The sequence below is a fragment of the Lontra canadensis genome, unplaced genomic scaffold, assembly GCF_010015895.1.
Source record: "Lontra canadensis isolate GAN:19392208 unplaced genomic scaffold, GSC_riverotter_1.0 scaffold34, whole genome shotgun sequence".
NCBI classification, from domain to species: Eukaryota; Metazoa; Chordata; class Mammalia; order Carnivora; family Mustelidae; genus Lontra; species Lontra canadensis.
In genome coordinates this window covers 3,397,325-3,422,797 of record NW_022631028.1, presented here as the reverse complement: position 1 = coordinate 3,422,797, position 25,473 = coordinate 3,397,325, and the positions used below count along the sequence as shown (strand labels likewise).

The 25,473-nt window shown below is 46.2% G+C and overlaps 1 protein-coding gene across 14 annotated transcripts in view; it reads left to right on the top strand.

The window, feature by feature from the left end:
* The first annotated feature begins 2,820 nt into the window (after positions 1–2,820).
* Positions 2,821–25,473, top strand: part of MAGI1 (membrane associated guanylate kinase, WW and PDZ domain containing 1) — a 633,434-nt gene continuing 610,781 nt past the window's right edge. For all 14 annotated transcript variants that reach the window (XM_032867328.1, XM_032867342.1, XM_032867333.1 and 11 more), the window contains exon 1: positions 2,821–3,765. In XM_032867328.1, the coding sequence (XP_032723219.1) occupies positions 3,453–3,765 (313 nt within the window). In that variant the 5' untranslated portion in view covers positions 2,821–3,452. The remainder of the gene's footprint in view (positions 3,766–25,473) is intronic.

The window sequence follows — 25,473 nt, the reverse complement described above, 5'->3', positions numbered from 1 at the left end:
TAATGTCATCCTTTACCCGTGCATACACGTACTCATTCAGCAATGTATATGGGGCATACCCCAAGCAAGGCATGGGTTTAGGTGCTGAGGACTCAAAGCTTGGATAGGATAGATATGATTTCTGCTCTGCTTCCAGACTGGGACACAAGAACTGGACTAGTTGTAACAGCAGAGATAGAAAGGGTAGGAGGAGAAGAAAGTTCCAGAAGATCATAAACTTAGTACCTGGAAATCGGTGGTTTTAGCTGCTTTGGAGGTTTGAGGTATTTCTTTTATGTTCCTGGATTAATAATGTGTCTCTCTATACCTCTCTCCATTCCACCCTCTGTATCCTCATGTGTCCCTTCTTTTCTGGGCGTTATTCCACATTTGAAATCTGAAGGATGCTAAATTCCTGGTCCTTTCCCCTCCTCAACGGCAGGGACACCTGGCATAGTGGAGAGGGAAGATGGTACTGCTGCCAGAGGTATTCCTGCAAAACACTTGGCCTCTCTTCCGATAGACTGCTCCAGGAGGGAGTGAAAGTGGAACGGAGAGGTAGGGAGTCACTGATTCCAGGTAGGTGGGGGATTCTTGGCAAGCAATCAGACTACTAAAATATGGAGTGGGGAAGAGGGGAAAAACAAATAAGGTCAAGCTTCCTAGTGATTTGTAGGGGCATCTGTGACTGCGCTTTAAGACGGTATGCCAAAATGTGCATTTTTATGGGGAGATTCATTCAACGAATACTTGAGCATTAACTCCATACAAAACATTGTTCTAGAAACCGACATGTCTGTAAACCAAACTGCTGAGGTTCCTGGCCCTCCTGGGGCTTACACTCTAGAGGATGATATGGACCATAGGTTTATTCTCCAAAAGATTCTGTGTTTTAAAAATGCTCAGGAATCAAGAGGCTAGACCTGTGGTCCTCAGTGTTGTCCAAGACCAGGGCAGGGGGATCTTAAAAGTCCAGAGGAGAGAGCCCATTCCTGAGATTCTGATTGGATGGATCTGTAATTGGGCTTGGGAATAAAGCTTTAAAACTCCCACTCATTTTGATTCAGTTAAGTTTGAGACAAACTGATTGGTTCTTTGAAAAGAGAGTGGAAATGAAGTTTCTCTCACTAAAAAGAGCCAGGAAAATTTGGCCACTTCCTTCTTTCATAAATACTAGGCAATGGGATTTTCAGTTCTGAATATCCCTGGAGAGAAGCATCAACATTCTTCCTTTATTTTTATTAGCTTAGAATAGCGCCCTACAAACAGTACTTCCAAAACATTTAATGTGTGCCTATATATTTCAAGCTTTAGGAAAAAGAGGAGGACTTATCATCATCATCTAATATGAGACCCCAAATGATTTCCTAATTGTTTTTCCAAATACTACTACTACTAATGTAAGTTTTTATTATATGCCACTTTACAAGTATTCACTTTACAAGTGTCCTATGTAATACTCCCAAAAACCTTGTAAGGTATTGTTATGCTTACTTAGCAGGGGAGAAAGGAGGGCTCTGAAGGGTCAAGGAGCTTGCTCAAGGTCACACAGAGATTGGACCCGTGGGAACCTACACCATAGGCTGGCTCTCAACCCAGACGACGATCGACCACCGTAGCATCCCACCCTTTCTGAGTCCCCTCCCTCCCTTGTTTAGCACTTGGAATCTTTTCTGTGACCAAAGACGAACATACATGTTATAAGTCACTGAGGAAAAAAGATTGCTTAGGAGACTCTCGATTTGGAGGCTATTTGGGGGAGGGCAGCCTTCCCAATGTAGGGTATTATTTCTGGAGGTAGCCCCCGAGCTCATTCCCAAACCTAGCGGGGATAGACACTCGCTCGGCTGGCACCCCAGGGCGGCACTGATCCCCAGGCTATGAATTCCGAGAGGTGGCTGCCTTGGCCCCGCCCCCACGGGCGCCTGGACTCGGGTGCAGATCCCAGACCAATGGGTGCCTCCCCCGCCCCGCCCGCCCGGGCGCCTGGACTGGGGTGCAGATCGCAGACCAGTGGGTGATCTTAAACTCGTGGTCCCGGGGCGGGTCCGAAGGATTCTCGGCTCAGTCAGGAACTTGAGCCTGGGACAGATGACTGGCTCCAGAAGTCTTTGCTGAAAGAAAGTTAAAAAGTTTGGTCCTTTTTAGGTTGAAGGCTTGAACCCCCTCCAGCCATTTGGCTACTTTCCCGTGCCTATAGTCTTCCCTGTGTCCTAAAAAGTTGGCTCCAAAGTTTGGGGGGGGGGTTCCCAAAGTTCACAGGGATCCCAGGTAGAGGGCCAGGGGACCCAGCGTCACAGAGACGCTGGCAGTCCCAGCTCCAGGACCCTAATCCGTGGGCGCAAGCAGGCAAGGGTCAGGAGCGCGCCTCCAGGTCGGGTCCACCTCTGGGGTACTAGAGGGAAGTACCGCGGAGTGTGGGGGCGGGGGTGGACAAGCCCGGGAGGGTGACCGACAGCGTGGCCAGCCTCTGGCCGAGGGCGGTGAGGAGGCTTAGGCCGGCGTGAGTGCGTGCGTGTGTGCGTGAGTGTGAGCACGAGGGTGAGTGTGTGAGCCTCCCCAACCCCCACCTGTTTGAAATGATTTTAAAATGCCAAAGCCAGACTGACCGTATTTCAAAAGTTGCAAACAGTCGGGGTAAAACACGTGCACATGCCCCTACCCTGAAGTGATTAGCTGACTCGAGGGCAAAGAAAGAAAAGGAGGGAAAAGAGGGGGGCGTAGAGGGGGCTAAATCTCCTTTTGGAGGATCGGTTTTAGGACCCAACGGGAAGCACACTGGAATCTCTCCCTTCGGGAAGGAGAGGTGGGGCGGGCCGGCCGGCAGGCGGCCGCGGGGCGCATGCGCGCGCGTCTCCTCTCGCCGGCCGCTGCGCTCGGCGGCGCGGAATAGAATGAACTGTAACAAAACAAGCTGAGCCTTTGTATCTGCTTAAAGGGGCCGCAGGCACTTCCCTCCTGTCCCCCCCAACCCCCGCTCGGCAACCGCGTCTCCAGGGCTCCCAGCAACTGGCTGGAAGGGCTTCCCTCACCTTCAGGAACAGCCGGCCAGCGAGGAAAGGCGAGCCAGGCGGGAGGCAAAGAGGAGACACCGCATTTCTAAGAGGCAAGAAAGGAAGGAAGGGAGGAAAAAAAAAAAAAAATAACCCAAGCGGCGCAGAGTGGACTCTGGTCCGGGAGAGAACGATCGGGCGCCGGAACGTGGACCGAGAAGCACCGGAATGCAAACAAAGCTCGCGGGCGCCTGTGCAGGGCTCGCGGGGAAGCCCAGAAAGTTTGTTTTATGATGGCTTGAGTGCGCGAGTGTGTGCAGGGGAGCGAGGCTGCCAAGTTTCTCTCTCCCGTTGCGTTATTTTGGGGGAGATGTCTCTCCCATGAACCAGCGGGGGCTTGGGGACTTGTGCTGTGGGGGGCACCTGTCTCTCATTGCATTATTATTTTTTGTGTTGGGGGGAGGAGGGGTGTAACCCATCATGTCGAGAGTGATCCAGAAGAAGAACCACTGGACTAGCAAGGTTCACGAATGCACCGTGAAGCGGGGACCCCAGGGTGAGCTGGGGGTGACGGTGCTGGGGGGCGCGGAGAATGGGGAGTTTCCGTATGTTGGAGCGGTGGCCGCGGCCGAAGCGGCGGGGCTTCCCGGCGGCGGCGAGGGCCCTCGGCTGGGCGAAGGGGAGCTGCTTCTGGAGGTGCAGGGGATCCGGGTGTCCGGCTTGCCCCGCTATGACGTGCTGGGAGTCATCGACAGCTGCAAGGAGGCCGTCACCTTCAAAGCCGTCAGACAAGGTAAGACGGGACGCGCCTCCGGGAGGCGCCCGCAAAACAGGGAGAGGCCTGCGGAGTGCCCCCCGCGGCATCTCGGTTTCCCGCGTTCCTCCTGCGAGCGCAGCTTAGAGGGGAAGTTGGGGCCGTGCGTCCTGTCGTGGTGAAATAAGCAAAGTTGTTGAGAGATGGTGGGTTGTTTGTCCACCTGCGTTGGAAAGGGGAGGCTGGATTTGCGTGGGGAAGCGGGGAGACTTTTCCCAGGCCTGGTTTGCCAACCTGTTTTCTCAGCCACCAAGTGCAGTGCCGCTTCGTCTGCGCCGGAAGGAGAGTTGGGAAACTGAGGTAGTGGCAAAGTGGACGGTCTCCGGGCCCTTCTGGGGAGTGATGCAGCAAGCGCAGCCGCTGCATTCCTTTGCCACTTATCGGTTCACAGACCCGGAGAATGGGTATGAACGAGAAGAGGGGTCTGTGGTTACTGACGTCCTACCTCAGGAAATTGGCTTCACCTGGTATCCCTCCAGGTGGGTTGGGGTACGACCGCCCTGCGGTTCCTGTGCCCGCCGCCTGAAGATCCTGCATTCACCCCAGAGCTGGATGACGCATGTGTCTCGGTCTTGTGGCCCAGTCCCAGGCGTGGGGGGGGGGGTGAGGGAAAGGAGTATTTCTGTCAGCGCGAATCAAGCCCAAGTTTATGCTGCCTCCACCACCACCACCACCATCGTTATCCTTGATAATGATAATGGTAGCTACTCTGCACTGATAGCTTACTCCGTGCCCGGCGCTGTGTTGAATGCTTTCCTTGGCTGTTTTGTTCTGATTCCCAATTCTGAGAGAAAGTTGTTTTTATAAACCCCAGGTTGCAGGTAGGGAAATCGGCATTTGACATTGGATAAGTTACTTGCCCAAGGTCACACAAATGTCAGAAGTGAAGGTTTGACTCCTTAATGCAAGCAGAGGAGGAAGAGGTGGGGGGATGACCCTCCTGGACTTGAGGGCTTGATTTCTAGGGGAGGGAATAAAGGCAGATTCCTGTCTTAGAAGCCTGTAGAGGAGTGCCCAGGTCTTTGCTGCTGGTGGGGAGTCCCTTGCCTCTCAGTGTGGTGCAGGTAAGGGGCTGTCCCTCTATCAGTCCAACAGAGAAGGAGTTGATTCCCCTAAAGGATCACTTGCACGACCAAGTATCATGACACAGGCTCCCCTCAATGAAAGCACCAGAGGAAGTGGCAATGTTGAGCATGGTGAAAAGTTCCCATATGTGCCTGCGGGCCTGGAAGGGCAAGCAGCAGCTGGAGGAATGTGTTCAAGGAAAGGAGGGCTGGCTTGGGCTGAGCAGATCCTTGGAAACAGGCCTGTTCCAGATGAAACAGAGGAGGGGGCAGAAAGCTTTGTCAGGCCTTTTGGTAGTTTGAGGAGAGATGCACTGACACTTAAGAAAAGTTCCTACCATTTATGTCCTCATGTTCTACTTGCACACCTCTTCCGGGAAGCCCTCCAGCATGCTGCCACGCAGAACAAACCCTTCTTCCTTTGGGCTCCCCTAAATGTGTATGTTGTAGTTCTTTTACTTCCTCTGACATATAAGTTAGGCCCCTCTTCTCATTTCCGTACAAGAGACTGTGCCTTATTCATTGTGCATTTCCTCAGGCTTTGCTTGAGGTCTAACACCTTCTTTTCCTGAGAATATGTCCTCATCAGTAACCTAGCTTGTCTTTAGGTATTACATAAGCTAATAAGTGGAAAGTGTGCAAAAAAGGGCCTGCCACATAGTAAGTGCCCAATAAAGATGAGCTATTATTGTGTAAAATTGAATTTATTTATTTCTAAGCCTAGCTTTTGGTGTTAGGAACCTGGATTATGAATTCAATGCCAGTACGTGGATTGTTAGGATTTGATAGAACTGTAGAGGAAACACCGTGTCAAAGCATTTGATGGGAGAAGCCACAGGTCTCGGTACAGGGGTATTTTGGAGAAACGGTTGGCGGAAGGACAGGCAGGTGTAGCTATCCGTCTATTATCTGTCTAGTGGGTCCTGTATGGGGGCTTGTTTTTAATGTGCAGTATGCCAGGTGTGCCTGAACCTCTTCTGTCCACCAGTCATCAGAGATCCAAGAGCCACTGTATCTCATGATGGTGGGTCAGATAATCAAGTGTGTTTGGAATCAGACACCTCTGAATGGAAAGGAAACTGTAGTGTCTCCAAATGTTATTTCCCTTCACCCAGAACCGTTCTGTGTGCTGCATAGGACTGTTCCTAGCAGGTGTGTGCATGCGTGTAAAGCTACTTCTTCTACTCAGGAGAGCATAAAGATGGAGATGGAATCCACCGCAGTGTGAAAGCTACTATTTTATGGGTTAATTACATGGACACAGTTCTTCCAACATCTTCATTATAGAAACATGGCACTAGGAAGCATTTCACCAGTCTTCCGTTCCCCCTATAGCAAGAATATGAGTTAAATTGTATGACAGGATTGCTCTTACTATGTCTTCATTACTATGTTGTAATCATATTAGATAAACTCATCCTGGGTGTGTGGCAAAGGAAAATGTTACTTTTGTGTCTCCTGCCCCCTGAGCTAGCCACTCCCAGGAACACAGGGCACTTTGGGTACCGTCAGTATGGAAATGTCACGGTCTTCTTGTGGGAGAAAATTCTGCTGTTTCTATTTCATGGCAGCTCCCTGGAAAGATGCACAGACTAAAATAGTCTGTAGCAAATGGTATTATATGAAGCAGGACTGGATCGTGAAGGAACCAAGCTAAATGGATCTACCAGGTTAGACTTGGTTCATTTTATTTTATTTATTTATTTTAAGATTTTATTTATTTATTTGACAGAGAGAGAAAGGGAGAACATGAGTGGGGGTGGGGGTATGGGGAGCAGCAGGCAGAGGGAGAGGGAGAAGCAGGCTACCTGCGGAGCAGGGAGCCCAACTCAGGGCTTGATCCCAGGACCCTGGGATCACTAGAATTTGGTTCATTTTAGATGGGGAAAACAGTCTTTTGTCACAAACTGCCTAAGAAAATTTGCAGATACACATATATGTTACATAAAATATGTTATTTTGAAAAAAAAATGCTATATATATTACATATATAATATAGCATATACTTTATACTTTGTAAATATATATTTACTTGTAGTGAAATGCACAGATCTTTAGTATATAGTTTGATGAGTTTTGACAAGTGTATATGTTCATTTTATCTTTACCCAAATCAAGATATAGAACATTTCCATTACTCTAAAAATTTTCCTCCTATCCCTTTCCGGTCAGTTCCGTACAACTCCTCCAGAGGCAAAGGCTATCTGATTTCCCTTATCATGGATTAATTTTGTCTATTATTGATGATCATATGAATGAAATAATGCCATATGTACTCTTTTGTGTCTGACTTTTTTTTTTTTTTAAGATTTTATTTATTTATTTGACAGACAGAGATCACAAGTAGGCAGAGAGGCAGGCAGAGAGAGAGGAGGAAGCAGGCTCCCCCCTGAGCAGAGAGCCTGATGCGGTGCTCGATTCCAGGACCCTGGGATCATGACCTGAGCCGAAGGCAGAGGCTTTAACCCACTGAGCCACCCAGGCACCCTGTGTCTGACTTTTTACACTCAAAATATTTAGTAGATTTCATATTGTGTCATTGTTCTTTTTTTTTTAAAGTTTATATATGTATATATTTTTAAGTCATCTCTTTACCCATCATGAGGCTCAAATTTACAACCCCATGATCAAGAGTCATGTGCTTTGCCAACAGAGTCAGCCAGGCACCCTTCATTGTTCTTTATTGTTGAGTACTATTCTGTTGTAGGTATGTGTGTATATACGTGTGTGTACACACACACACACACACACACACACACACACACCAGTTTTTAAAATATTTTTGCTTGTCATTGGGCTTTGGACTGTTTGCCATTTTTCACTATTGTGAATATAGGTGCCAAAATATTCCAATTGCTCCGCATTTTTGCCAGTCTTCAATCTCGTCTGTCATTTGAATTGTAGCCATCCTAGTATATGTGGAAACAGAAAAAAAGGTATTAAGGAAACTTTGCGGTGGGATATAAGCTAAGCACTTGTTTTAGAATGTGGAGGCCTGAGGTGAAAGTAGTGCTTTAGGGACATTTTGTTTTTTATTCCTCGCCCCTGGACACAGGTGTCCGGAACTGAGGTCTGCAGAGTTTGGGTAGCCTTTCCAAGAGTCCTACAAGTGGCAGAAGTCAAGCTGACAGGCAGCTGTGTTGGATGCCAAAAGCCCCTGCTCCTCATTCCTGGGTCAGCATGTCTCAGAGTAGGGCCCCCAGACCAGTGGCCAGAGCGTCACCTGGGACTGGTCAGACACTGGAATTCCTGGACCCCACCCAGGCCGTGCTGACTCCCAAACTCTGAAACTCCTGGAGGCGGAGCCTGTGGGGCAGTATTAAAGAGGCCCTGGGGTGATTCCAAGGCGTGCCCAGTTTTGAGAATCACTGCCTGAAGGTACGGACTGACACTTAGAAAAGGACCCTTGACACAGCTGACCTGGGTTCCAGAACAGGCTTTGCCAGCTAGTGCTGTCGTCTCCGGCAAGTCACCCTCTCTGGGCCGACCTTTCTTCATTTTCTCATGCCAGAAATAAAATGGCCGTGGCCTGTAGGTCCTTTGCATTCCTAAAATGCTGCACTTCCATGAGTAACCCCGACTGCAAAAGCTTAAGATGGTGTGATTGTAGTTTCCCAAAGTGGTGGTATCCTAGGTCATGCTTACATATTTTCGTAGGTGAAGTCTGTGGTTTTGCAAATTGCCCGGAAGCTGAAACCGCCCACATTTTAGACAGAGCAGGGACAATAAATAAGACACAGTTTAGAAACCACACCACCACCACCAGAGCCTTTTCCTCACTGAAATGAGGGTGTTATGACCACACACAATTGAATAGAGTTCTTTGTGCCTTTTTGTGTCTTGTTCTGATGTGTGTTTATTTTTGACCCATTGGACTATATTACAATAGCTCTGTAACAAAGTCATTCTCATTTTATTTTATTTTATTTTTTAAAGATTTTTTTTTATGTATTTGGGGCCTGGGATGGGGGAGAGGGAGGGAGAACCAGACTCCCCGTGGAGCAGGGAGCCTGATGCAGGGCTTGATCCCAGGACACTGGGATCATGACCTGAGTGGAAGGGAGATGCTCTACTCACTGAGCCACCCAGGCGTCCCAGTCATACTCATTTTACAACACAGGGGCCTGTCTTTCTTGGTGTCCCATGAATTCTGCTTCATGGTCTCTGGGTTTGCTTATTCATCCCCTGAGATGGTCACAAGACGGATTCTTTTCCTTAGTGTCGCTTCAGAGAGAAGATCATTGAGCTCCCCATGGTAGTGTGCTGCTAGATGGTTAATAACCTGCTCTGGTAGAGGGGAGCCTCATATCTGTAGCATATCTGGAGTGGGGAAGAGATACGTTTAATCCATTCTATAGAGCCAGTATGAGCTCCTCCCAGCATACCCCTGACCTCCCTATAAGACAGCTCTTGAGTTACAAGCCATCCCCTCATCCTGCTTTGTGACTGCATAGCCTTGTCCCAATTTAAAATTATCTTCTGTTTCTTCTTTTTTAAAAGTCAATTAATTTTTTTTAATACTCTCTACACCCAACATGGGGTTTGAACTCACAACTCCAGATCAAGTGTCACATGTTCTACCTCCTGAGCCAACCGTGCACCCCTTGTTTCTTCTTTTTTGTCTGTCTCTCCTCCCCCTAGAATGTAAGGTCTGTGAAAACATGGAGCTTTTCTCACTTGCTTACCTCTCTATTTCCCAGGGCCTGAAATAGTAGCTGGTAAATCCTAGGTGCTCATTCACATTTGCTGGACACGTGAATGGATTTTCATTTGTGGCTTCTCATTCGTATGATATGTGCAGACTAGGCTGTCTACATCCTTCCCCCTTTATTGCCCATTCATCTTTTATTTCTTCTGACTTAGGATCCTAATACGTTCATTTTTCCCTTCACCAGATCTCCCAATCAGCTGATTCCCTGTGTCTAATAATTTATACGGAGCTATAAATAAGTAAATGACCGACAAGGCTTAATGAATTATATTGAAGTATTTCTGCTTGTTGACTCTTGCTGGAGTTTAATAAGGGAAATTTCAGATGCTGAGCAGGCAGGATGGTGAGGGGCTTCTCCGTTTTTTGTTGATATGGGGTCTGCTCTATGTCAGCACCCGTAAGAATGACACCTTACCTCTGTTTTTTTGTACCATTGTCCCTGAATACAATTTTTCCAGCCAACAGCCAATCAGATCTTTGCTGCAGAAAACAGTCTGATTTTTGTCCTCTTTTGCTCTTATTGAGCTTTGTGTTTTATAGGCCTTCTTTTTTTTTTTAACTTAAACTTTCAAAATCAATCTGTATTCTTTGTGCTGAAAGACCACTCTCCAAAGGGTATTTTTAGGTTACCCTGTGGAACATTCCACAGCTTTTAGAAAAAATAATGCAAGGACAGGCAACCCAACTTGTCCATTGTTTCCAGTGCCCACCCTTGGCCAATGGCCTTGTTCTTTAAAAATAGATTCACTTCACCTTATGATGCAATGGCATACAGTTGGCTCACTGCATATGTTGGCATTCATTACCCAGCTAGTCTAGGAGGGCAGAATTGATGATATCCACCAAGGGGAATTAAGTGGTTTATAAGAGAAAACATTCTGACATCTCCTTACCACAAGGGTTTACATGAAGGATGTTGCTTTATAAACGATGGTTATTTAATGCAAAACACCGGTCTCTGATGTTAGTGGTCCCTTCCTTGAATCTGTATATATGTGTAACAGGATATACTGATTTTGTGTACGCTGAGAATAAAGGCTGTCAAATTTGTTAAGGGCTGACATTCACATCCTAAAAAAGTAGGTTACTGCATTCTTGCCTGTCTTTATGCAGCTTCTATGCGAGATCTATAACCTTGAAAAATCCCTCATAAACACTAGAGCTTTGCTGTGCGGCACCCCTATGGATGTCTGCATCGATATGGTATTTCTTGTGAATTTGTTGTGGTGTTTCCACTGCTGTACCCCCACGGATGTCAAGGACATGCCTATCATATGGATGTCTACTTTGTAGTCAAGTATCCTATGTAGAACTTGGAATGTTCTGGATGCTAACCTTTCTGAAGGCACGTCACAAAATTAGAAGATGGAATTTGAACAAGGTCTTTCATGATTAAATAATACTCTTCTCTTTTTATGGCTAAGTAATTAAAGAGTGGAGTAATCCATTACTTATAATCATTTCTTCAGTCTTCATCTCAGAGTGAAAACCGACATCCTCACAGTGACTCACGAGGCTCCCTCCCATGATCTGGTGCATGACATTTCACCGTCCCCCCCCGCCCCCCGATTCTGGTCCATGATCTGCTAGTTCCCACCTCGAAGGCTTGCTGCCTCCTGAACTTCAAGTCTTTCCCAAATGTCACCTTCTCCATGACACCTTCTTCGATGACATTGTTGGAAGCTGTAACTCCACTGCTGTTCGTTACCCTCTGTAGCCTTTCTCTGCTTTATTTCACTCCATTTCAGAGAGCTTGCTTCAAAATAAGTAAAATCCTTATTTTGTCTCTCCTAGAAGAGAAGCTCTGGGAGGGCAGGGACGTTGTGGGTGTGTTTGGTGCTGCGTCCTCAGGACTGAGAGCTGGGCCTGGTGCGTCCTTGTGGCACGAGCATCTGTTGAATGTCTGCTGTCAAACGGAGAACTCGAATAACTTTCCCCTGAGCCCGGTTGCCTCTGAAAATTCCCGTATTTGAAAGTCTCTGAAGATGTCGGTAATTCATGGCGGCTCACAATAACCTTGATGTGGGTTTGTCATTGGCAGTCTGTGCGTGTGGCTGAGTAGAGCTTAGCCAGTCCATGGAGGAATCTTCTTGAAGGCAGCACTGACAGCCGGTTTCAGCTGCTCTTCATGGGACGGGTTTCGGGCAGCCCCTGAGTGTGTCAGGGAACTTTGCAAACTCTCTCACCCTCCAATGGGCTGTGAGAAGTTCTTCTGGGCACTGCCTGCTGTGTGTAGAGACTTTTTCTGTTCCTACCTCCATTGCCATGAGAAAGAATTACAGAAGAGAATGACATTCTCCCCGCTCAGGTGTCCACACCACTGTGATTGCCATCGGAGGCATTTGTGTGCACCTTTAATGGGACACAGTTCTGTTTTTCACAATAAGACTAATCTTTCAGCCTGTCATGAGACAAGACTGGAAGCTCTCTTATGGGCAGTGGCCTGATGGTGCAATTAAAAGGGGATTATGCCCCGGTGATAAGCCATGTTTCAGAATTACTGTTCTATACGGTGTTAACAGGACGGCAGAACTGCTTGTAAGATAACCCACTAATATCCATGTATTGATGTGTTATACACGTGTAGGTTTTGGATGTAAGCTGGTGTGGATTAGAAGCCAGATTTTTAAAATTTGCTAGCCAGGTTACTCAGGGCAAGACCCTTCACCTCTTTGGGCCAGGGTTTTCCCATGTGAAAATGGGGTAAGAGCGATACCTACTTTCTAGAGTTGATGGAAGAATAAAAGGAGGCTTAAGTAAACCACATGGCACGGGGCCTGGCCCATAGCTCAGTATATGTTGGCTTCTGTTATTGTCTGAATGTTCCTCATTTGAAAGCACTCCAAAGAGAAGAAAGAATCTCCTGAGAGATAGAAATTGTGGTATAAGTTTCCTGGAGAGCTTTTTAAAGTCTAGAAAAAAAGCTTCATTTTTCTGCGTGATTCGGATGCCACTTTTTTTGAAACGGCTGTGGTTGGATGAGTTCGGACAAGTGAGAAGGAAACTCTGGACCTCACCACGTGTAGGTGGAACTTCTCTCACGTTGTCCCCAGTGGTGACATATTGATTCTAATTATTGTCATCGGGTCCCAGGTTGTACGAAGATGTAGGGGACAGAGAAGTCCTCTCTCTCCTTCCTGGAAGTCTCAAGGAGAATGATCCTGGAGAACGTGACACGGAGATCCTCTGACCTTCCTGGCACTATATTTAGGCTCCCACCTCACGGGTGGCAAGGGAAGCAGTGGGGCTTGGGGTTATAAGGTTTTGGAGTCAGACTGGGTGGGTTCAAATCCAGGCTCTGCCACTTCCAGCTGAGCAACCCTGGGCACGTTAACCTGCCAGAACTCCATTTTCCCAGTAGAAAATGAGAGTAATGCCTACCTCATTGGCTGCTTGGGAGGATTAAATGGGAAAATGTACCCAGAACACTTAATCCTCTGCTTGGCATATAGGCAGGGCTTACCAAAATACCTACATAATAGCAGCTGTGATGATTTTCCGTTGAGAAATGGACACCATCGGTGAGTTTCCTCTAAAGCAATGATTTAAAATGGAGGGTGGTTTTGCCCACTCGGGGACATTTGGCATTGCCTGTAATCCTATTTGGTTGTTACAACTCAGGATGGGGGAGTGCTGCTGGCACGTTGGGAGTGGAGGCCAGGGAGGCTGCAGTACATCCTACAGTGTACAATACAGCCCCCCTCTCCCCAGGAGAGAGTTATCCATCCCCAAACAGCCAAAGGCTGAGGTTGAGAAACCCTGGTCTAATGTATAACTTCAGGGTCGAGACTGGGAATCTGAATTGGGAGCAGTAAACTAATCGTAATTGTTATTTATGGATCTTCTGAAAGGTTGCTGAGAGCCAGGTTAGGGTTTTGCCTGGGTAGATGATGTCATTCTCATTTGAGCCGTGAGAAAAATGAGCTAGGAGAGGTCACGTCCTTTATCCTCACCCCCAGGCACCTGACCCCAGTGAGATTCAAGTTCAGATCTGCCTGTTTCCAAAATTTGTGTCCTAGGAGTGTGTTGACTTTGTAGCTGGGAGCCCCTAGGTCCTTCTACTGTGGGGGTCACTGTGGATGCTGCCTGAGAGGGTGCAGCATGCTTGGTGACCCCACTGAGGATAAGCCTAGAAATAAATTCCCAGAGTGTTAAAGGGCCGGCCGGAACCCAGAACGAGCCGCTCCGTATTGTCAGGCTCTACTTCCTTGCCTTCCTTTGTCCTATTCTCCATCACCAACACTGTCATTTCCTTCCTCCTCTGTGCCCTCTTTTTTCTCCCCCATGCACATCATGATTTCAAGATAATAATGTCTTGTCATTGCTGATTTGCCTGTCTGTCTCCCCTACTGGATTATGTGTTTCTTGAAATCTTGAAGGCAATATCCCTGTCTCTCTTTGCCGTCTCTGCCCTGTGTAGGTGCTTGAGAAATATCTGCTCAATTGAATTCTTTGGAGGGTAACGAGTCGGCATAACTTTTAACTAAATTAAAAAAAAAAATTCTTGCCTAAGATCTTGTTGGCTAGAAACTCTGTGGCTTATTTTTAAGGCATATTAAATATACTTAGCCATATGTCTGACTTTTCTGTGATGATTTAAGATGGTTCTCTGCCAGTTGTTGTAGCATTTTGAACTGTGGGGAAAATATTGAATTAATTGTGTTGAAGGTCTTAGAGGGCCTGTATTCTGACCAGATGTGTACAGGGATTGAGCCTGTTGCTTACGTCATGTGGCCACGGAAGGCATCGCTTCGCCTTGATTTAAATAGAGTCAGTATTTTACCACCTGGATCCTTGGCCAAGTGTTGGAATTTACATCTGATGGGGAGAGCATGCTCATTTCCTCCTCCAACTATCAGCCTGTTTAAGTCTGTGTGACTTGGTTAAGAATTCAGAACTCTAGATCAAGTTGTTAAAAAAGAACTTTCCTTGGTGTTAGAGCATGTGGATTTTTTTTTTTTTAAACCAAGCATTGGCATCTAGATTTTGGTTTCTAATCTTTTAAAAAACTCAAATATTACTGTGACCTCGAAGAACGTCAGTCACCATTTGTAGTTGCTGTGTGCTCCCATAGCTCATGTTTTCTCCCCCCTGTGAAAGTTACTTAATTCATTTAAACAATGTGTATAATACAGAACGATGTGAATATGAAAGGAGAATGTATCTACATTGTCTTTAATCCCACTCAGAGAAATAACACACATTCATACTGCATTTAGATCCAAACACTCGTGTGCACGCGTGTGCGTGCGTGCACACACACACACACACACACACTTTTTTTTTTTTTTAAGATTTAAAAAAATCTTTAATAGAGAGAGAGAGATCACAAGGAGGCAGAGAAGCAGACAGAGAGAGAGGGGGAAGCAGGCTCCCCGCTGAGCAGAGAGCTGGATGCAGGCCTCCCTCCCAAGACCCTGAGACCATGCCCTGAGCCGAAGGCAGAGGCTTAACCCACTGAGCAACCCGGGCGCCCCACACTTTTTCTTTCTTTCTCCTTTTTTTTTAGTAGTTTTTTTAGGAGAGTCTTTTTCTCATGAAGATTGGATAATATGACACATGCTGTTTTGTGGGATTTTTTTTTTTTTTTTTAGTACCTAACAGTATATCGTGGATGATTTTTCTATACTACCAGTATATCTATTTTGTCATTTCAATGGCTGTAGAATCGTTTCTGGTTGTGCAATAACAACCATGCTTTGAGGATGGACATGGAATGTGTAGGTTGTTTTCCTTTCCTATTTTATGCAATAAATTGATGAATATCCTTATACTTACATTTTACTGAACCTCTTCAGATTATTTTCCTTGTACCGAGGTCTAGAATGCTTGGCTCACATAAATTTTATCTTCTTATGTATTTATTACAAAGATTTTATTTATTATAGAGGGAGAGAGCAAGGGGAAGCACAGAGGGAGAAGGAGAGAGAGAGGCTTCCAAGCAGACTCTGTGCTGAGCATGGAGCTTGACAAGGGACTCAATCTCATGACCCCGAGATCATGACCTGAACTAAAACAAGAGTCAGACACCCATCTGACTCGGCCACCCAGACACCCCTGAATTTTATCTTCTTCTTTTCTTTTTTTTTTTATTAAGATTTTATTTATTTATTTGATAGACAGAGATCACAAGTAGGCAGAGAGAGAGGGGGAAGCAGGCTCCCTATTGAACAGAGAGTCTGATGCGGGGCTCAATCCCAGGACCCTGAGATCATGACCTGAGCTGAAGGTAGCGGCTTAACCCACTGAGCCACCCAGGTGCCCCTGAATTTTATCTTCTTAAGGCTTTTATCTTCTTAAGACTCGGAGAGGATATCAATTTGTATCCCTGGCGCTTGTGAGAGTCTTGTATTTCTTTATCTACCTCACTTATAACACATACTGCCTAGCCTTGGATTTTTTTTTTCTTTTTTAATAATAGGATTTACAATGCAAATGCTAAGTAATTATTCCAAAGGGCATTAGGGACTGGTGGGGTCTGGGGTAAACTGGAAGGACAAATTTTGTTCAGAGGGAGCAGTTGCTAGTTTGCTTCAGCCTATTGCTGACATGGGGGAACATTGGCCAGTGTTGCCAGATTTTTCAAATTTTCAAGAGAATCCAGAAGGTTGAATTGTTAAAAAAGGCACTTTGACATTAAAAAGTGTTGATTCGGGCTTCTTCTAAAAGCATGGATGAACCCAACAAAACATATCTGGGAGCCATATTTGGTCTGGGCGATGAGCTTGTGGCCCCTTGTTTATGTGTTTGTCTCTCTCACTTGATGTCTCTCACACTTCATCTGTTCAAGAGCCAAAATCTCATTTCTTACTCCTGTTTGTATTTTCAGAGCCCAGGATAGTGACCAATTCACAGCGACGGTCAATAAATATGTGTTGAAGTGAATAATAAGTTCCAGAAGTGGTCCAGTTTGTCCCTGTAGTCTGCTGGAGGCCCAGCTGGTGACAGCTCCCCCATTCTAGTTGTGAGGAGCTGGGGAGAGGATATATTTTGACAGCTGATCATAATTCTTGGAGTATTTTGTCTCAGGGTCCTGGTCTGCTGAGTCTTTGAACTGGGTGCAAAATGGCATCCTGATGATGACATTTTTATGAATGCATCCGGGGAATAATATATGTTTTCTGCTCTGAGATAATTTTACTGTGAAATGTGTGGCCTTCCAAATAAAAAAAAAAAATGAATGAGTTTTAGGTATACCTCTTAGGTTTTAAATATAGCAGGAAAATCTCCAGTAACACGACTTTCTTGGATATTGTACGGATAAATCAGGACCCTGACCTTTACTCCAAGCGTAGGTGCTTTCAGAACATGATTAACCTCTATGACCGGTGGGTATCTGTTCTTCTGCACCAGGATTATATGGTAGAATTTTGTTTTTGTAAAATGAAAGCGGGCTTTCTTGCTTTTCTACCTGTGAAATGGCTTCTTCTGTTTTGCATAATTCATGTCAGGCACCAAGTTTGCTGTGCGAGGATGGGGAAGAGGACTTAGATAATTCAGATTACAGGTTCAGTCAGTGCAGTTTTTCTGTCAAGGAACCAAGCAAGGAAAACCTCTATAAAATGAAAACTACAGAGTTGGCAGCAAAAGCCCAAGATGGAGTTTGGATTTTGCTAGGTTTGAATTTGGACTGTGTTTCTTTTCTTTCCTTCCCTTGTCCCCGTCCTTCTCTCCATATCTCCATACCTGATTCAAAGTAAGAACATTCTTTTTTTAAAATTAAATTAAATTTATTTATTTGAGAGAGAGAGAGAGAAGCAGACTCCCGCACTGAGCAGGAAGCCTGACCCGGGCTCTATCCTGGACCCAGAGTTCATGACCTGAGCCGAAGGCAGATGCCTAACTGACTGAGCCACCCAGGGGCCCCCAGAATAAGAACATTCTAATAGACCATCTAGGAATTTAAATCATAGATAGTATATTCTCTATGTATATAATCCAGGACTTGGGATGTGAGACAGAATTAAAGAGTTTTCATCTTGAGACTCTGTGTCCTGATCTACTTCCTTTATTATGATAACAACTTTTGGGGTACCCAGAAGTCCCCCGAGTTGGCATGAAATTTGGGTTCCTTTCTACTTTAAAATGCTCAAGATTAGGATGTATCTGGAAAAGCTTATAGTCCATGGTGTTTTAGGCTGGGTGATCCTTGACAAGATTCCTGAGCTTTGGTCTTTGATAAAGGGAAGAAGGGTCTCTAGCCATACTGTATGGTACCTTAGTGCCCAGCCTCCGGTGGGCACCTCCACAGTGTAGATGAGAAGTACAAGAGTGTTATCTCAATATTGATGTATTATCTATGTATATATATATCATTATTTATAAGAGAAGTCAGAGAGAGGGAATGCCCAGTAAAGGAAAAATTCATGTAGCCATTGCCTATTTCTGTTTAAGTCTGTGGGAAAATACTGCCAGAAGGAAGAAAGGCCCTGGCTTTCTTTTTTTTTTTTTAAAGATTTTATTTATTCACTCGACAGACAGAGATCACAAGCAGGCAGAGAAGCAGGCAGAGAGAGAGGAGGAAGCAGGCTTCCTGCTGAGCAGAGAGCCCTATGTGGGGCTCGATCCCAGGACCCTGGGATCATGACCTAGGCCGAAGGTGATGCTTAACCCACTGAGCCACCCAGGTGCCCCGGCCCTGGCTTTCTTAAGCAATGGTGAATCCGTCTCTGATACAGTTTAGCTAAAAATGTAAGCTCAAGGCACGCCTGGCTGGCTTGGTCAGTAGAGCATGCGACTCTTGGTCTCTGGGTTGTGAGTTCAAGCTCCATCTTGAGCGTAAGAGGTTACTTTAAAAATAATGGACGCTCCAGCTCTTCTACGTGAAATAATTATCTCTAAGGAAGACATTTGTGGAAAGAAGGCATTAATGGGAATGATATTTGTTTTTTACTATTGGAGTCTTTTTTGGTAGAAGGAGCCTCTCCCTGGGGGTTTAATAAAACCTGGTGAGTCACCCTTTTGCCTGAATTCCTGAGGGAAAAGAGACATCAAAAAAAGTCTGTGGGGGGGCGGGGAAGTGAGAGGTGGAATTCACAGCCCTGTGCACCTGTTACCAGGCACTTATATTCACCTGATGGTTGCTAACAGATTGCAGGCAGAGCTGCTTGGAGAAAATGATCAGCTTTGGCAACAGTGGCCCACAAATTGAGTTTGGGTGAATGGAAAATGCATCAGAATTACCTGGGAGAGTTTTCAAGCTCTGGGCATCTGGGTTTGACTTCATTAGTGATTCTGAGTCATGTCTTCCTGCCCAATGGAGTCTGGATGCCCCAGCTCTGAAGAACGGTTCACAGGATGGCCACTGGTTTATATCATCCAGGGTGTTTACTAAATGCGGGGATTACTAGGCTCTAGCCCAGACCTATGCAGTCAGAATCCTGGGGAGTGTGGGGGGAGGAGTTTTGGGGGATAGGTGTGGGCCATGTGAATCCACAGCGTTTAAACAAGTTCTGACTGATTGTGGGAAGTCCAAGCTGGAGGCTCCTGGCTCTACAACATTGGCCTTTTCCATATCAGTTACCTAATAAATGATGGTGATAGACCCCATTCTACGCTTGAATGAACACTGATTGGGGAAGGGAGTCAAGAATAGAAAGATTAGGGGCACGTGGGTGGCTCAGTCATTAAGCATCTGCCTTTGGCTCAGGTCATGATCCCAGGGTGTGGGGGTCGAGCCCCGCATCGGGCTCCCTGTTTGGTGGGAAGCCTGCTTCTCCCTCTCCCACTCCCCCTGCTTGTGTTCCCTCTCTCGCAGTGTCTCTCTCTGTCAAATAATAAATTAAAAAAAAAAACCTTCAAAAAAAATAAAAGAAAGACTAATTGAGTTATTTGAGCTAAAAGTTCTTCTACAGTGGCAAATACTGGGTGTGTGGATATGTGTTGTGGAAGGTCATTTTCTTGCTTCAGGATCCCAGCAGCAGTTGGATCATTGACAGAGACCTCTTCCCCAGCACCACAGCCGCCATGTTGAGATAGAAAAGGAGCTCTGGAAGAAACATGGCGCTCTCCAGCAGAAATGTGCGCAGTGATGGAGATGTTTTTCCCCCACAATGCCCAATGTTGAATCCACTAGCCACTGGTGGAGACTGTGTACTTGTAACATGGTGAATGTGGTTCCATTTCATTAGCCACACAATGAAAATGAAAAATGTAAATTTTCTTTACATGTAATTGATTTAAATCTAACCCTCAGTTGTGGCTAGTGTCTACCAGATGGAATGGCGCAGGAGACGATCCTGTTACAAGTGGTGAGGACAGTCATGGGGCTTTGTTGTCACATGCAGCTGCTCCAAGAGGAAGAGGCCAGAGTGACACTTTGGGTTGACGCTTGTTAAATGTGGAAGCTTGGGATAAGTAGTTTTGAAGTGTCCCTTGATGATTTGGGTCACTGTGTTTACTGATGACATTTTTCTTAACCTCATTGTATGGCACTGTGCTGATTTTCCCAAAGTGCTTTATGTGGAACAGCTATGTTCTGTGAGGCTGGGGAGGAGGTTTTTTCTGTAGACTGGCCTGTCTCCAGCATCTTATATATTGGGATGATTGAACAGATCCTTTCAATTTGCGTATTTTATCCAGAGGGGGAGACAGAGTTATCCTGGGTTGGTAGAAACCATTTTATCACCTTGGTGCTTTTGGTTACAAGTAATTAAAAAAACAGCTCAGTGGCTTAAACAATAAAGGGGATTAGCTGATGTATGGAACTTAAGGATTTCAGAAGAAGGTGGGAGCTTTAGGTGCAGCTTGAACAGGACACGGGTCATATTTCTCTCATTTGCTTCAGAGCTGCCAATTGCCCATCTGGTGACTTTGTTCACGCTAAAAAGTATCTCTCTTCTGGGCAGACATCATCCCAGCACAGCCTGGAGAGGCTATAGGTGAAGACAGGACCTAGATATTGTAAGGGACAGCCTCACAATGACTTTAGTTGTTTGCAGATGGGTGACCATTACCAAAGGGCGGGTGGGGGGATGTTCCTGCTTATTCTTCCTTCTAGAAAGAGGCCCTGAGGTATGCCCCATCCTGGGTGCTGAGTCACTTAGGTCTGCAGTCCCTGTTCCAATCCCTGAGGCCTGAGCCCTCACCTCCCCACTTGTCATATGCTCTGCCTGTTGGGCTTCAAGTCTGGGAGCGAAAACCGGGGAAAGAAGACAAAATCCCACCATGCTAACGATAGCAGATTAGCACTTGTCAGGTCATACTATGCTCTGAAGGCCATATGTGCATGATCTTTAGTCCTCAGCGCGAGCTGTGAGGTGCGTGTCCAATCTTCCTATTCTACGGGTGAGGACGCTTGAGAAGTGGTTCCTAGTGCCAGGTTACCCAGTGGAAGAAGGGACAGCGAGGAGCTTCCTCCAGCTTGGAGATGCTCCAGGCTCCCACTGGGATGCTGCATTAGTGCCTTTGTAGCTTGTGATGGGATCCCCTTCAGACGGTACTGCTCCGTTGTGTGAATTTGGAGTACAGAACTTTCTGGAATGTGTTCTGAGGAAAGCTGGAAGCTGGGTGCTTTTCCCGGCACTTGGGCGGGCCGCCGTCTCTGTGCCCTGGCGGGGTGGTGGGTGTGCGGCAAGCCTGGCCCATTGCGGCTGTGAGCTGCTCCATTTGTCCATCTGTGGCTTCACCATGAGCAGGACTAGATGTAAGTGCCTATATCTTTCAGCACTGACCGACACAACTTTCTCCTCAGACACAGTCCTGGGTGCGCTTAGGGACTCAGCAAAGTCGTAGTCAACTTTTCAAAAGTTGTGGTTAAAGTAGACATAACATAAAACTTACCATTTTCGCCATAATCTAAATCTAAAGGCTCAGGGGCCTTCTGTACAACCACCACTGGACCTTCTGTCTTGATAAATCTGACGACTTCTAGGTGCTCATGTAAGTGGAACCATACGGTATTTGCCCTGTCATGAGAGGCTCATGTCACTACACATGGTGCCTGCAGGCTTTGTCTGTGTTGTAGCACGTTAGAACCTCCTTCCTCGTAAAGGCTGAGTAGTACTCCTTTTTTTTTTAAATAAAGATTTTATTTATTCATTTGAATAAATAGGCAGAGCGGCAGGCAGAGGGAGAGGAGGAGGCAGAGCGGCAGGCAGAGGGAGAGGAGGAGCAAACTCCCCGCCAATCAGGGAGCCCAGTGCAGGGCTCGAACCCAGGACCCCAGGATCATGACCTGAGCCAAAGGCAGATGTTTATCTGAAGGCAGATACTTAACTGACTGAGCCACCTAGGCACTCCAAGGGCTGAGTAATATTCCACCGCGTGGACAGACCACGGTTTGTTTTATCCTTTCATCCATGAGTGAATGCTTAGGGGTTGTTTCTCCCTTGTTTTATTTGGTTTCGTCTTCCTGCTGCCCTCAGAAGCAGGTGCAGTTAGGTATTCTTGATGTCTTGGGCCTCCTCCCTTCTGAGTTCTTCCTTTGTCCTAGTAGCCTGACCCTTCCTGGGGCTGTCGGGACTCTCTCTTGCCGGTCTCTTCCAGCTCTGAGGATGGGGACTTGATTGCCTGGGGGAGCATCGCCAGTGTGTGTCCTCATCATCTCTGCTGCACTGAGAGCAGGTGGCTAAGGGTATGCATGCTGGTCATCTGGTCTTAGGGGCTTTGGTTCCACACCTGTTCTTGCTGTGGCTAACTTCCCTCCTTCCTGGGTTGGAGGCCATGTGCTCCAGGCTTTGCATCGCAAACGGGCAGGTTCAAATCCAGTCAGCTTGCTCCCTCTCCTGTGGCCTGGGTACGGGATCTGACCTCTGTGACTTAGTGATCTTCAGATCGCACACCTTTTGTGGTTGTTGCAAGGAAGCCCGGCGATGTGGCAGGGAGGCTCTCCGCGGGAAACACAGAGCAGAGGCAGCGCTGGATAAACGATAGTTATTATTACATTAGGTTTGTCAGTTTTCCTCTTTTGAATCGGATAACTTTTGATTTTAGGTTTGCGGAGGTGCCGAATTGACTGCGTAATTGACTCAAAACACTTCTGTTTAACACTCTGGGTTTTAATCTTCTTTCTTGGCACCATTCCTCTTAGATTTTATGCAGCTGAATTTGTTGGACCAAATTATGTGGAGCAGCTTTGATGGAGACACATTCTATACTCTCTTTATGTCTTCGTGTTTTCTCCCTTAGATTTCTTGCCGAAAGTAGAATTTAGTCACCACGCCGTAGGAAGCTAACAAATTATTACAGAGCAAGTAAATGATTCCTGGATCTTTAGAATTCGAGAATGATTGGTATAAAGATAGAAGGATAGCAAATGCATATAGGCATTTTCCAATAAACTTTATGCCAGGGTAATTGTCTGGTTTGGTCAGTTTTCCTTTCGTTTTCTATCTGTGAATTCTATCAAAATGGAGCCACTAGACATTTATTGCTTATAGAGATTTTTATATACTTTTACCTCCTTTCATCCTTAAAAACCCTCATTGTGTGCTATGCTGTGCTGTAAGGGCTGGGTATTAACTCATTTACTCCTCAAACAACCCTATGAAGTGGAGATACTGTAAACATTCCCATTTTGCAGAAGAAGAAACTGATGTTCCGAGAACTTGAGATGTTCTCTGCCCTGCTGGTTTTTTTTTTTTTTTTAAGATTTTATTTATTTATTTGATAGAGATCACAAGTAGGCAGAGAGGAAGGCAGAGAGGTGGGAGGGGGAGCAGGCGCCCTGCTGAGCAGAGAGCCTGATGCTGGGCTCGATCCCAGGATCCTGGGATCATGACCTGAGCGGAAGGCAGAGGCTTTAACCCACTGAGCCACCCAGACGCCCCTGCCCTGCTGTTAATAGCAGAGCCTGGTTACAAGCCGGGTTCTCAGGTCCGGGAATGATGGATGCTCTTATGGGCCTGGGGAGGTGGCTGGCTGTATCTTCGGTTATTAATGAGGAAAAGGAACCTTGCGGGGTGTAAGGTCGGCTGAGCCAGTGCTTTCTGTCTAGGTCTTTGATGCTACATCCTGAGCTGGTTTTGATCGACCTCAGCCATCCCCATTTGTCAGTTGGTATGCATACATGATGTCTTTCCACTTATATTTTTCCCTAAGAGGAAAGACCATGGACGATGACAGGGGCAGTTAGAAGCCCTGCAAATGGTACAACAAATCAGTGTGGCTTCATGGAGAAAACATCGTACTTCCTGGATTTCTCACTTTATTCCTTCCTTCAAGCGATTCAGGACTCTTCTGCTTTATAACGCTTGTGCCTCAGTCTCTTAATCTGCAGAAAGAGTAGAGTGCTATATTTATACACCTGAAGGCCAACTCCCAGAATTCAGTGAATATATATTTATTTGTTTGTTTAAGATTTATTTATTAATTTCTACACCCCACGTGAGGCTCAAACTCATGAGACTGAGAGCTGGATGTTCCTCCGACTGAGCCAGCCAGGCACCGCTTGATGAAAGTTTATTGATTGTGTGTCTACCCAGCCCAGGCAGGCTCTCATGAGGACACAGTCTCTCTGCTCCCTCTGTGTCAACAGTGGCCCTGTGGGCTGAGACTCTGCAGTGAGCCACTGTGGGCCAGAAAGTTCCTGATCTCGAGCTTTTGTGCAAGGCTCACTGCAAGGCCCAAACTGCCATGATGCCTGGTCACGTCTCCTGTTTGGGGCAGCACATTGCAATGGGGCTCTGTGGATCTATGTGTGGATCTGAAGGCTTCCATGGGGGTCAGGTCTAGGATCCGTTGAACAAGAAGAGGCCCTCAGTGGGCCTTGCCTTGAGGCCAAGAGCTTGGAGACCTGCCATTCCTCCTCTATGAGTTAGTCTTATTGTCTCTGTCCTCTGGGCTCATTTTATTTTTAAAATAAAGATTTGGTTTCATTAGAGGAGAGATCTGGTGGGGGGCTGGATGAGTCAGGGTTAGGAACACCCCAGGAGTGATGGCACTAAACAGCGGGGTTGTCCCCCTTTTGAAAATCTAGGCCTCCTGCTCTAAGGGCATTTATATTCTATGAAAGATTTTTGTGTGCCAGGAAGACTGGGAGATTTTAGGACCCTGTTACTACTTCTCTTATTAACATGATACTTGATCAGCGTGGGGGGACAGCTTAAGGGCACAGACTGGGTAATGTGCCAAGGGTAGGACTCTGGAGTGAGGATCTCAATCCCCCATCTGCTCTGGCCTGGGGTAAGATTTGTAACCTCTTCACAATTCAATTTTCTTATTTGTATAATTCCTATTTCCCAGAGTTGCCTGTGAGGACTGAGTGAGATTATGCATGAGACATATATTCTAAAGAATGCTTAGTACATAGTAAGCACTTACTGCATATTAACTTTCATTATTATTATTATTTGGTCCAGTGAGCAACTGTGATTAAACATGGTGTTATGATTTCTGTGTGCAAATTACCATGCTGGATTTGCCTAGGACTTAGTTGAAGGAAACATGCCTTCAAAGGACCAGTCCTATCAAACAGTCATAAATTGTTAGCATTCCTTTATCATCCCCTCTGCGTTAAGGGCTTTCTATACATTTTTCTCATACAGTTTTTCAGCATCATATAAAAATGTAGGTACTTGGAGGAGGTGCTAATTTAAATCCCCGTCTTACAGATAAGGAAGCTGAGGCCTGGAAATGGGGCCAGGTTATGTCTGTGTGACTTTGTGTCTGTGCATGCCCGTAACTACTTGTGTCTGAGTCCCCACGATTTGTCTCCGTGATCTAGGGGTGACCGTGGACTCTGACTCAGATTATGGGGTAAGGGTGCAGCGAGGGGAGTAAACAGCGTTAGGGGCATCCCCAGGACGAAGAGATGATGTGAAGACACTTTGTAGTCAGTCAGGCTTGGGACAGGCCTGTGGAGGGGTTGTGTTTGTCATGAGTAGGATATTTATAGCGACGGCGTGGAATGTTATTGTAAGTGGAGGGAACAGCAGGAGCAAAGGCCTAGAGCAGGAGAATTCCAAGTACGCC